The sequence below is a fragment of the Schistocerca cancellata genome, chromosome 10 (genome assembly GCF_023864275.1).
Source record: "Schistocerca cancellata isolate TAMUIC-IGC-003103 chromosome 10, iqSchCanc2.1, whole genome shotgun sequence".
Lineage (NCBI taxonomy): Eukaryota > Metazoa > Arthropoda > Insecta > Orthoptera > Acrididae > Schistocerca > Schistocerca cancellata.
Genome location: NC_064635.1, coordinates 223,911,193 through 223,924,487, shown reverse-complemented (window position 1 = coordinate 223,924,487; position 13,295 = coordinate 223,911,193). Strand labels below are relative to the sequence as shown.

General features: G+C 50.0%; 1 protein-coding gene across 1 annotated transcript in view; it reads left to right on the top strand.

The window, feature by feature from the left end:
- LOC126106290 (dehydrogenase/reductase SDR family member 11-like) overlaps positions 1-13,295 on the top strand; it is a 165,699-nt gene that overhangs the window by 23,040 nt on the left and 129,364 nt on the right. Inside the window, exon 3 of the mRNA XM_049912510.1 lies at positions 1,284-1,413. Coding sequence (XP_049768467.1) covers positions 1,284-1,413 — 130 coding nt within the window. The remainder of the gene's footprint in view (positions 1-1,283; positions 1,414-13,295) is intronic.

Sequence of the window (13,295 nt, the reverse complement as noted above, 5' to 3'; positions counted from 1 at the left end):
TAGGATACTCCAGGCAGCAACCCAGGCTAGGCGGTCGCAAGGCACGGCGAGCAAAGTCAGGAGAGCAGGCACGTGTCCTCCATGCTGAACCGGCAGACCGCGTACAGCCGACTCCACGTATACGCGGTTGCTTCCCACCTCGTACCTCGCGGCGTCTCAGCAGGTAGCCCGAGCAAACCGCAACTGCCACTCGCCCCGCGAATGCGGAAAGCAACAAGGCAAGCAAAGATAAGAAACGACGAAGGATCGATAATGGACATGCAAGAGACTGGCGCGCCAGTAGCGAGCGCCACGGCTCAACTGACGGGGGACTATCGATGACTGTAAACATGTTGCCTGGTCGGACGAGTCTCGTTTCGAATAATATCGATCGGATGGACGTGTACAGGTATGGAGACAACCTCATGAATGCATGGACCCTGCATGTCATCAGGGGACTGCTCAAGCTGGTGGAGCCTCCGCAATGGTGTTGGGCGTGTAATATGGGCCCTTATACGTCTAGATAAGACTCGGACATGTGACACATAAGTAAACATCCTGTCCGATCACCTGCATACATTGTCCGCCCCGGTAGCTGAGTGGTCAGCGTGACGGACTGTCAATCCTAAGGGCCCGGGTTCGATTCCCGGCTGGGTCGGAGATTTTCTCCGCTCAGGGACTGGGTGTTGTGTTGACCTAATCATCATCATTTCATCCCCATCGACGCGCAGGTCGCCGAAGTGGCGTCAAATCGAAAGACCTGCACCAGGCGAAGGGTCTACCCGACGGGAGGCCCTATCCACGCGACATTACCATTACCTGCATACATTGATGTCCATTGTGCATTCCGAAGGATTTGAGCTATTCCAGCAGGACAGCGCGACAGCCCATACGTCCAGAATTGCTACAGAGTGGTTCCAATAACACTCTTCTGAGTTTAAACGCTTCCGCCGGCCACCAAACTCCCCTGACATGAACATTATTGAGCATATCTGGGATGCGTTGGAACGTGCTGTTCAGAAGAAATCCCTACCCCCTCCTACTCTTATGGATTTAAGGAGAGCCCTGCAGGATTCAGGCTGTCAATGCCCTCCAGCACTACTACAGACATTATTCGAGTCCATGGCACGTCGTTTTGCGGCAATTCTGCGTGCTCGCGGGGGGCCCTACACGATATTAAGCAGGTGTACCAGTTTCATTGACTATTCAGTGTGTGTACTCTGTGGTTGCAAGGTGAGGTGGAGTGACAACGGTAAGTGGATACTCGTCCCGTTGTCCACTGAGTACCTGCGTCTGTGTTCCAGACGGTTCCCCGGCTGAGTGGCGGCGCCTGCTGGACGTGAACGTGGTGGCGCTGTGTCTCTGCACCAGGGAGGCCGTGGCTTCGATGCGCCGCCGGCACCTCGCCGACGGACAAGTGGTGCTCGTCAGCAGGTACTGCAGCTCAGCGCCTCACCACTCTCACCTCTGACCTCTGGTCGGAGCCCGCTCTGTACCGTCCTAGTACCATCTGTACGTGTACCCCCGTCCCACTAACTATCAAACAGCGTACGGCGGAGAGTGTTTGTTGCCCTGCTACCTATATTCACATCCATTCCCACATCCAGATGTTCGTGTACATCAACACTCACTCCCAATGCATCTTGTGATCAACATTCCCCATCACTTTGACATGCTCGTAACAATCTGTGTCAATATCGTCATCCTCTTCCACATCACTCCCACAAATACACTACTGGCCATTAAATTTGCTACACCAAGAAGAAATGCAGATGATAAACGTGTATTCATTGGACAAATATATTATACTAGAACTGACATGTGATTACATGTTCACGCAATTTGGGTGCATAGGTCCTGAGAAATCAGTACCCTGAACAACCACCTCTCACCGCAATAACGGCCTTGATACGCCTGGGCATTGAGTCAAACAGAGCTTGCATGGCGTGTACAGGTACAGCTGCCCATGCAGCCTCGACACGATACCACAGTTCATCAAGAGTGGTGACTGGGGTATTGTCACGAGCCAGTTGCTCAGCCACCACTGACTAGACGTTTTAAATTTGTGAGAGATCTGGAGAATGTGCTGGCCAGGGCAGCAGTCGAACATTTTCTGTATCCAGAAAGGCCCGTACAGGACCTGCAACATGCGGTCGTGCATTATCCTGCCGAGACGTAGCGTTTCGCAGGGATCGAATAAAGGGTAGAGCCACGGATCGTAACACATCTGAAATGTAACGTCCACTGTTCAAAGTGCCGTCAATGCGAACAAGAGGTGACAGAGACGTGTGACCAATGGCAGCGCATGCCATCACGCCGGGTGATACGCCAGTATGGCGTGACGAATACACGCTTCCAATGTGCGTTCACCGCGATGTCATCAAACACGGATGCGACCATCATGACGCTGTAAACAGAAACTGGATTCATCCGAAAAAATTACTTTTTGCCATTCGTGCACCCAGGTTCGTCTTTGAGTACACCATCGCAGGCGCTCCTGTCTGTGATGCAGCGTGAAGGATAACCGCAGCCGTGGTCTCCTAGCTGATAGTCTATGCTGCTGCACTCGTCGTCGAACTGTTCGTGAAGATGGTTGTTGTCTTGCAAACGTCCCCATGTGTTGACTCAGGTATTCAAGACGTGGCTGCACGATCCCTTACAGCCATGCGGATAAGATGCCTGTCATCTCGACTGCTAGTGATACGATGCCGTTGGGATCCAGCACGGTGTTCCGTATTACCCTCCTGAACCCACTGATTCCATATTCTGCTAACAGTCATTGGATCTCGACCAACAAGAGTAGCAATGTCGGGATACGATAAACCGCAATCGCGATAGGCTACAATCCGACATTTATAAAAGTCGGAAACGTGATGGCACGCATTTCTGCTCCTTACACGAGGCATCACAACAACGTTTCACCAGGCAACGCCGATCAACTGCTGTTTGTGTATGAGAAATCGGCTGGAAAGTTTCCTCATGTCAGCACGTTGTAGGTGTCGCCATCGGTGTCAACCTTGTGTGGACGGTCTGAAAAGCTAATCATTTGCATATCACAGCATCTTCTTGCTGTCGGTTAAATTTCGCGTCTGTAGCACGTCATCTTCGTGGTATAGCAATTTTAATGGCCAGTAGTGTACATTGTATGACAAAAAAAGACGCACCACGATGCAGTTATTCAAATAGGACTCAAATCAGTAGATGTGATGTACATGTACAGACAAACAAATGATTACAATTTCAGAAAAAATTAATGATTTATTCGAGAAATGAAAATGAAATGATCGTATGATATTGTCGGCCAGGAGGCCTGACGTTGGGAAGTTGGGCCGCCGAGTACAAGTCTTGTCTCAGTCGACGCCACGTTGGGCGACTTGCGTGTCGGTGATGAGGATGAAATGATGACGAAGAAAATACAACAGCGTGTGCACGAGCGGAGAAAAATCTCCAACCCGGCCGGGAATCGAACCGGGGCTCACTGCTTGGGAAGCAAGCACGTTACCACTTTTTTTTTATCGCATTTTGTTCGTTTTCGTTCGTTGTATCTGCTCGGGGCGGACGTCGAAAGACACCCGTTTCAGTTCGTTGTTGATCCATTAACTGAGTTTTTTTTTATTACAGAGGGCAGCTAGCCCTCTGACCGAACACGCTGAGCTACCGTGCCGGCCCACTGAGCTAATCAGGCGGACATTTATTCCAGAGAAAGAGCTTTCACAAACTGACCAAGTCAGTAATGCCTCGGTCCACTTGTGGCGCGTATGCAAGCATTTGCGCGTTGCCCGCCCGGTGTGTGGCCGAGCGGTTCTAGGCGCTTCAGTCTCGAACCGCGTGGTCGCAGGTTCGAATCCTGCCTCGGGCACGAACGTGTGTGATGTCCTTAGGTTAGTTAGGTTTAAGTAGTTCTAAGTTCTAGGGGACTGATGACGTCAGATGTTCAGTCCCGTAGTGCTCAGAGCCATTTGAACCATTTAGTTGCGGGTTACATCGTCATCATCTCGAGCTAGTTGAAGGACCCTGCCAATAATCTCCCAAAACGTTGTCAGTTGGGGAGAGATATGGAGATCTTGCTGGCCGAGGTGCGGTTTGGCAAGCACGAAGACGAACACTAAAAAAACTCTCGCTGTTGTCGACGTGCTGCTGTGTTGTGAGAGTGCTGACGATGGCAGCCAAAGTGCTCCTTCTATGATGAGAAACGGTACACCAGGTAGTGACTCCTCGTTGTCGGACAGACAGGCTGGTCTCTCTTTGCTGTCCGAGACGTCCCAGACAAACCTTCACTGGCCAGTGGGGCTCAGTTCCAAGCTGGACTCATCACTGAAGACAGTTCCATGTCGTCAATGATAGTCCGGGCGGAAACGCTCCGCACAGCAGAGGTTCAAATGGCTCTGAGCACTATGGGACTGAGGTCATCAGTCCCCTAGAACTTAGAACAAACCTAACTAACCTAAGGATATCATACACACCCATACCCGAGGTAGGATTCGAACCGTAGCAGCAGCGCCTAGAACCGCTCGGCCACTGCACAGCAGAGGGATACCAACCCAACTCTCGTCTGCCATACGGCCCCTCAACCATAAGTGACGGCCTGGGCCCCTTAGGTTGTCATCCACTGCACCCTTACAGCACAGTGATGCGTCCGCGATATTCTGCGCCCCCTTTTGTTGCCTTTCTTGGCAAGTCGTCCAGAGTTTCCACTTCAGCAAGGTAATGCCCATCCGCACAAGGCGAGAGTTTCTACTGCCTGTCTGCCTGCTTGCCAAACCCTACCTTGGCCACCAACGTCGCCGGGAGTCTCCCAAACTGAGATCGTTTGAAACATTATGTGCAGGGCCTGCCAAAAGTGTCAGGTTTTTGAGGATCTAATGAGCCAATTAGACAGAATAGGCACGATATCTGTCAGGAAGACGTCAAACGACTCTGTGAGTCAGTGCCAAGCCGAATACCCGCTTGTATAAGAGCCAGAGGGGGCCAGAGTGTTATTGACTTAGTCAGTTTCTAAAGCTAAAATGCTGCGTATGAAGGCAATTTCTCAGGTTTCGTGCAGGGACTGAGTGTAAACCGCACTGTATTATTTCGAGGGAAAGAAAGACAAAGTCGCTTATGCAGTCGATCAACGCTGTAATACATTCGCATAGAACAATTGCATTAATAAGTATCAGTGGATTTCTGTTTTCGCATCCTTATACGTATATTCAAGAACTTCAAAGCAAACTAGTGGCAAAAATTTAAAAAAAGGGTTCTTTACTTAGTCTTCTAATAAATGCAGCAAAATCTGAAAGAAATGGAAGAGAAGAATTTTCAGTATTACATCCGATACGTCTTCTTAGCGGTTGCAACAAATAATTCGCTGCTGTTCGTCTGGAAATAACATCACATCTGTCTTTAGGAGCCCCTTGATATAGAAATTTTTCGACACTGTATAGCATTTCCTAGAAAACTGTAGGACAATGTGATTTCTGATAGCTCTTTGTCATTTCAGGTTTGTCGGCGGAACTGTATTGTTAAAGGTATAAGAACGTAGGCTTCCGCAGCCGGTGTCACAGTGATTGAAATTCTTCTCGCCGTTATGCCGCGTCATTGCTAAAAACTAACAACTATAATAAACTGAAACCGACGTTTCGGCCGAATTGCAACGGCCTTCCTTAGGGCACGACTGGTTTTGCAAGGGGGTAGGTGCTTCTATTTATTACAGACTATCGATGTCTGACGTCGCTGTTGTAAAACTTTTAATTGGCCATCTGATACGAATGGCTAGTCATAACGTAAGGGAAGATGGAAAGAAAGAGGCTATTCGTGGATGTCGATGTCGTAAACGATTGGTAGCTGTCCGCCAATCAGCGTTCGGCTTCTGGTCGGCAAGTTTTCCTCCCGGTGTGCGCGGAAGTGGACTGTCAGTTGCTCTACAGCTGTTGGTGCAGACACGCCCGTGTCCCGTGTAGCTTCTGCCCTCTGGACTGGGATGGCGGGCAGCCAGGACGCCGGGAGTTTGTAGCCATCTTCTGTTGATGTTGGCAGGCTGCTTAATGATTTCGATCGCCTCCCGTATCTTGCGTTCTCGCATCCACGATTCTTTCGCCAGTACTCGGGCTTCCTGGAACCCGATAGGTTGCCCACAGTCACGGTTGTGTTCCGCTATCGGCGACTTATTATGTTGTTGTAATCGTACATAGCGTTCGTGTTGTGCTACTCGTAAGCTGACAGATCTCCCTGTCTCTCCTATGTAGGCAGCTCCGCACTCACACCGTAGTTCGCAAACACCTGCAGTGTTAAGATTGTTGACTACATCCTCGGTGGAGCCTATCATTTCGTTGATCCTGTGACTGCTACAAGAAATCGGTTTGAAACCTCGTCGGCGGAGGACGTTGCCTAGCCGTTCACTGACGCCTTTTACATATGGTAACTGTACCAGTGGAAGCTTCTCTTCTTTGCATTCTTCTCGTGTTCTGCTCCCTTTGGTTTTAGCTACCTTTCTTATGATGTTGTCATCATAGCCGTTGGTACGAAACGTGTGTTGTAGCTCCTTTAATTCTTCTTTGATGTTATTTTCATCGCTTATCCGGTAGGCTCGGGCACAGAACAGAATAGTTTTGAGCTGCGTGGTGGTGGCTCTCCGCGTGCAGGTACCGATTAGTGTGCCTTTGGTGACATTATCATAAGAAAATGTTTCATGTCAATTTATTACAGTCCTGATTGATAGAAGCCATCAGTAATGTAACATATTTCCTCTGTTACACTCTTGGGTAACATTTACATCTGCAGTAATTTAGCTATCGATATCAACTGCAAGTTACTCAAAAATTTATGATTTGAGGTATTTTCGGTATGATTTAAGGGCATAAAATTCGGGTGTGTGCACTTTGGACTTGTAGCTACGGGGCGCCACTTTGCAGTGTCACGTCTGCGTCTGTTTATTCGCCGATTCGGTCGCCAGCAGGGAGGGCTCTAAAAGCGGCTGTTACGAGCGGTTCTTCGTGCCCAAAAAACTACACTACTGGCCATTAAAATTGCTACACCAAGAAGAAATGCAGATGGGAAAAGGGTATTCATTGGACAAATATACACTCCTGGAAATTGAAATAAGAACACCGTGAATTCATTGTCCCAGGAAGGGGAAACTTTATTGACACATTCCTGGGGTCACATACATCACGTGATCACACTGACAGAACCACAGGCACATAGACACAGGCAACAGAGCATGCACAATGTCGGCACTAGTACAGTGTATATCCACCTTTCGCAGCAATGCAGGCAGCTATTCTCCCATGGAGACGATCGTAGAGATGCTGGATGTAGTCCTGTGGAACGGCTTGCCATGCCATTTCCACCTGGCGCCTCAGTTTGACCAGCGTTCGTGCTGGACGTGCAGACCGCGTGAGACGACGCTTCATCCAGTCCCAAACATGCTCAATGGGGGACAGATCCGGAGATCTTGCTGGCCAGGGTAGTTGACTTACACCTTCTAGAGCACGTTGGGTGGCACGGGATACATGCGGACGTGCATTGTCCTGTTGGAACAGCAAGTTCCCTTGCCGGTCTAGGAATGGTAGAACGATGGGTTCGATGACGGTTTGGATGTACCGTGCACTATTCAGTGTCCCCTCGACGATCACCAGTGGTGTACGGCCAGTGTAGGAGATCGCTCCCCACACCATGATGCCGGGTGTTGGCCCTGTGTGCCTCGGTCGTATGCAGTCCTGATTGTGGCGCTCACCTGCACGGCGCCAAACACGCATACGACCATCATTGGCACCAAGGCAGAAGCGACTCTCATCGCTGAAGACGACACGTCTCCATTCGTCCCTCCATTCACGCCTGTCGCGACACCACTGGAGGCGGGCTGCACGATGTTGGGGCGTAAGCGGAAGACGGCCTAACGGTGTGCGGGACCGTAGTCCAGCTTCATGGAGACGGTTGCGAATGGTCCTCGCCGATACCCCAGGAGCAACAGTGTCCCTAATTTGCTGGGAAGTGGCGGTGCGGTCCCCTACGGCACTGCGTAGGATCCTACGGTCTTGGCGTGCATCCGTGCGTCGCTGCGGTCCGGTCCCAGGTCGACGGGCACGTGCACCTTCCTCCGACCACTGGCGACAACATCGATGTACTGTGGAGACCTCACGCCCCACGTGTTGAGCAATTCGGCGGTACGTCCACCCGGCCTCCCGCATTCCCACTATACGCCCTCGCTCAAAGTCCGTCAACTGCACATACGGTTCACGTCCACGCTGTCGCGGCATGCTACCAGTGTTAAAGACTGCGATGGAGCTCCGTATGCCACGGCAAACTGGCTGACACTGACGGCGGCGGTGCACAAATGCTGCGCAGCTAGCGCCATTCGACGGCCAACACCGCGGTTCCTGGTGTGTCCGCTGTGCCGTGCGTGTGATCATTCCTTGTACAGCCCTCTCGCAGTGTCCGGAGCAAGTATGGTGGGTCTGACACACCGGGGTCAATGTGCTCTTTTTTCCATTTCCAGGAGTGTATTATACTAATAGTGACATGTGATTACATTTTCACGCAATTTGGGTGCATACATCCAGAGAAATTAGTACCCAGAACTATCACTTATGCCCGTAATAACGCCCTTGATACGCCTGGGCATTGAGTCAAACAGAGCTTGCATGGCGTGTACAGGTACAGCTGCCCATGCAGCTTCAACGTCATACCACAGTTCATCAAGAGTAGTGACTGGCGTATTGTGACGAGCCAGTTGCTCGGCCACCATTGACCAGACAATTTCAGTTGGTGAGAGATGTGGAGAATGTGCTGGCCAGGGCAGCAGTCGAGCATTTTCTGTATCCAGAAAGGCCCGTACAGGACCTGCAACATGCGGTCGTGCATTATCCTGCTTAAATGTAGGGTTTCGCAGGGATCGAATGAAGGGTAGAGCCACGGGTCGTAACACATCTGAAATGTAACGTCCACTGTTCAAAGTGGCGTCAGTGCGAACAAGAGGTGACCGAGACGTGTAACCATTGGCACCCCATACCATCACGCCGGGTGATACGCCAGTATGGCGATGACGAATACACGCTTCCAATGTGCGTTCACCGAGATGTCGCCAAGCACGGATGCGACCATCATGATGCTGTAAACAGAACCTGGATTCATCCCGAAAAATGACGTTTTGCCATTCGTGCACTCAGGTTCGTCGTCGAGTACACCATTGTAGGCGCTCCTGGCTGTGATGCAGCGTCAAGGGTAACCGCAGCCGTGGTCTCCGAGCTGATAGTCCGTGCTGCTCCAAACGTCGTCGAACTGTTCGTGCAGATGGTTGTTGTCTTGCAAACGTCCCCATCTGTTGACTGAGGGATCGATACGTGGCTGCACGATCCGTTACAGCCATGCGGATAAGGTGCCTGTCATCTCGACTGCTAGTGATAAGAAGCCGTTGGGATCCGGCACGGCGTTCCGTATTACCCTTCTGAACCCACCGATTCCATATTCTGCTAATAGTTATTGGGTCTTGACGAAAGCGAGCAGCAATGTCGCGATACGATACACCGCAATCGCGATAGGCTACAATCCGACCTTTATCAAAGTCGGGAACGTGATGGTACGCATTTCTCCTCCTTGAACGAGGCATCACAATAACGTTTCACCAGGCAAGGCCGATCAACTGCTGTTTGTGTATTAGAAATCTGTTGGAAACTCTCGTCATGTTAGCACGTTGAACGTGTCGCCACCGGCGCCAACCTTGTGTGAATGCTCTGAAAAGGTAATCATTTGCGTATGACAGCATCTTCTTGCTGTCGGTTAAATTTCACGTCTGTAGCACGTCATATTCGTGGTGTAGCAATTTTAATGGCCAGTAGTGTAGTAACTTTGACATTAAAGATAAAAATACTAGCAGTGCGAGTGGACAGCTAAATTTTTGTCAGGGCGTACCTTGGGGTGTATTTCTGCTGTGTGAAAAATTTCAGAGTATATTTCGACTTGTCGCATTGGATCGTTCCCTTGTAAGTGTAGGAAGGTGGACTGTCTGGCAGAAGATGCTGTTCGGTGTGGAGCCGGCGCCCGGCGTAGCCCTCACGTCCTGGGGCTACTTGTAGACTCGTGCTCCTCCTGATAAAACGGGAAGGCGTTTGTACTGAAACTGTAGCCCACTTGCCGTGCCGAGATGTCGTTCTCCCTCGTCGGCAGTGGCAGGGCGTCGACGGCTGGGTCGCCAGTGCTGCAGGTGTGTGCCTGGCCTCGGTGTACCACGTACTCGACCGGCCGTTGTTGCAGTGATGTTGTGACTTCCTCTGTGCCCGCAGCCGTCTTGCGTCCACTGTTGTGGTGCCACTATTTTCCGTGGCAGCATCCAAAATTTATTAGTGACGCTTCGATATCAATGAGGAGTCTTCAAAAGAAAAGGCACGAAATAACACTGCGGGTATAATTGAAGTCTGTATCCAAAAGTAATTACCAGAGACCTGGGCACAACGATCCCACTGTTTCACGAGCCGAAGCGTGCCCTGTTCCCAGAATTCCTGTGGCTGTCCGGAGCCAATCCTCGGCTGTGCCCTCAGTTCGTCGTCCGAGCTGGAGTACCTCCCTGTGAAATGTTCCTTTCGCGGACCAGACACCTGGGGCGACATGTCCGGGCTGTGGGACCACATCTACTCGGCAATCGCACTGTGTGTGACGTCAGAAACGTGCTGACGCGCTTTTTCGTGGAGCAGAATCACCCCCTCCCTAGGCAACCTAGGCCGTTTGCTCTCGGTTGACCTGCGTATGCTACAAAGTGTCTCTTAGATCACGACACTGTCAATGATTTTACCGTGCTCGATGAATTCGATGATTGGCGGACCTTGGACGTCGAAATCCTGCCGAGGCCACAGCTTTGAATTTTTTAAGGGGAGGTGACGGTGCTACATTTGCGTCCCTCTCACTACGTTATCTCGAAGTGGTATCTGCAAATTTCAACTGCTTTCGTTGTTACGACTTTTCATTTGAACACTCCTTATCATTCACCCCCACAACCAACTTTACATGCATGTCCACGTTCTCATCGACATCTGCATTGGCATTTGTGTCCACGTTGTCGATCCCCGCCACGTCCATCACCCAATACCGAGAATGACATTTGCCTCGACATTCACATTCACGTCCACGTATTAATTCTTCCTCAGATCCGCGTCCACGTTCCTGTCCACGTCCTTCCCTTCTCTACTCAGCATGACTTGCACTCTCAAACCTTCTATATGAGTGTTCCAGATTTCTGTAAACAAAGAAATTAATGACATCAGCTGCAAGTGGGCACCGATTTACACTGGGGAGCCAAATAACCTGGTACACCTTCCCAGTAACGTGGAGGGGCGCCGCCAGCGCGCAGAAGTGCCGCGGCAGGACGTGCCATGAACTCATGCCGGAGGCAACGCAGACCATCAATCCTGCAGGGCTGCCCATAAATTCCTAATTGTACGAGGGGGTGGAAACCTTTTGTGAACAGCACGTTGCAAGGCATCCCAGATATGGTCAATAATGTTCGTGTCTGGGGAGTTTGGTGGCGAGCGGAAGTCTTTAAACTCGGAAGAGTGTTGCTGGATCCACTCTGTACCAATTACGGACTAGTGGAATGTCACATTGTCCTGCTGGAATTGTCCAAGTTCGTCGGAATGCAAAATCATCATTAACAGATGCGGGTGATCAGACAGGATGCTTACGTAAGTGTCACCTGTCACAGTCGTATTATGAAACGTCCCCTTAGAAAAATTAATGAATTACTGTGCCGATAAACCTCTTACATTATTTGATTTTCAAACAGCTGAGCAAAACTGAACGTACTCAGACATTTCTCTCTTTACTTATTCTGATCATCACTAAACTGATACACAATATTTTTAGCGCAACGCAATCTGACTTTCAATAATCTCTACGAAAGAATTGCCCTGACTAACAATAAACTATATCTTTCATGAATCACTTACCTCACAAAAATCTTCGTTACTCGAACTACTGCAATACAGCGAGCGCCAATACTGGCAGCTAAATAAAAGATTCTAACTACTGAAGGCACTAACTAGTGATAGCCATAGTTAGCAAATGAAAGATTTTGATAGACAACAAACAATGTATTTACCTTAATAGTCTTCAAAAGTCATATCAGTTCATGACATCCAGTCTTACAAATTTACCATCTCTGGCGGACACACGTCCAGATCATCCGCTCTCAAAACTCCGCCATCTCTCTCTCCATATCTACCACTGCTGGCGGCTCACATCCAACTGCGCAACGCTACGCGCTGTTAACAGCCAACTGTCCAACACTACAATAGCGAATATTACAACAATGCCAACTACCCACAGATTGCACACAGCACAGCCAGTGATTTTCATACAGAGCGCTACGTTGCGTTACCAATAAGAAAACCTAAACAGCCTAAACAGTTTCTACAGGTATCAGGCGTCCCACATCTACTCCAACTGCAGACGCCCCACACCATTACAGAGCCTGCACCAGCTCGAACAGTCACCTGCTGACATGCAGGGTCCATGCATTCATGTGGTTGTCTCCATGCCTGTACTCGTCCATCCGCTCGATTCAATTTGAAACGCGACTCGTCTGACCAGGCAACTTGTTTACAGTCATCAACAGTCCAATGCTGACGGGTCCAGGCGAGGCGTAAAGCTTTGTGTGGTGCAGTCATCGAGGATACGCGAGTGGGCCTTCGGCTCCGAAAGCACATATCGATGGTGTTTCGTGTGGCATCAACGTTCGATACCACACTTGTTAGGGGTTGCAGCTGTCGACCGCGGTCCGTACCAGTATCGCTGGGCCCGCGAGTCGAGGCTAGCGCCGCTCCGTGGCTGACAACAGTTCTCTGGTGTGCGCTCGGCCACTCTTGCTCTGGACGTCACGCAGGAAAGTAGTATAGACATCAGCTGATAGGAAGCAACCTCTAACAAGGCGCTTAGTTAAAGTATGGCCTATATGATGCCTCTATAGCTCCCTGTTTTTAAGTATATTCCTCCTGACTGTGAAGACTCCTGTACCACTAGTTAAGTACAATATATTATTTTTTACCAACGACTTCTAATTATTTTAGGCATCGTAGACCCAGACCATGCAGCCAGCTCGTTATCGACTTCACTGACAAACCTGGTGTATATGCAAAGAAGAGATTTGTATGTTTTTATTTAGCATTGGCCACCAGTCATTCACACTGGCGACGATTCGTTCGTCGTCATCATAACATTTCGTTCAATGGTTCGCACGCTGACACTGAAATGTGCAGAAACTTGCGGAAGGTTTGCACTTCAGCGACGTTGAACGATTCTCTTCAGTCGTCGTTGGTCCCGTTCTTGCAGGATCTTTTACTGGCGGCAGC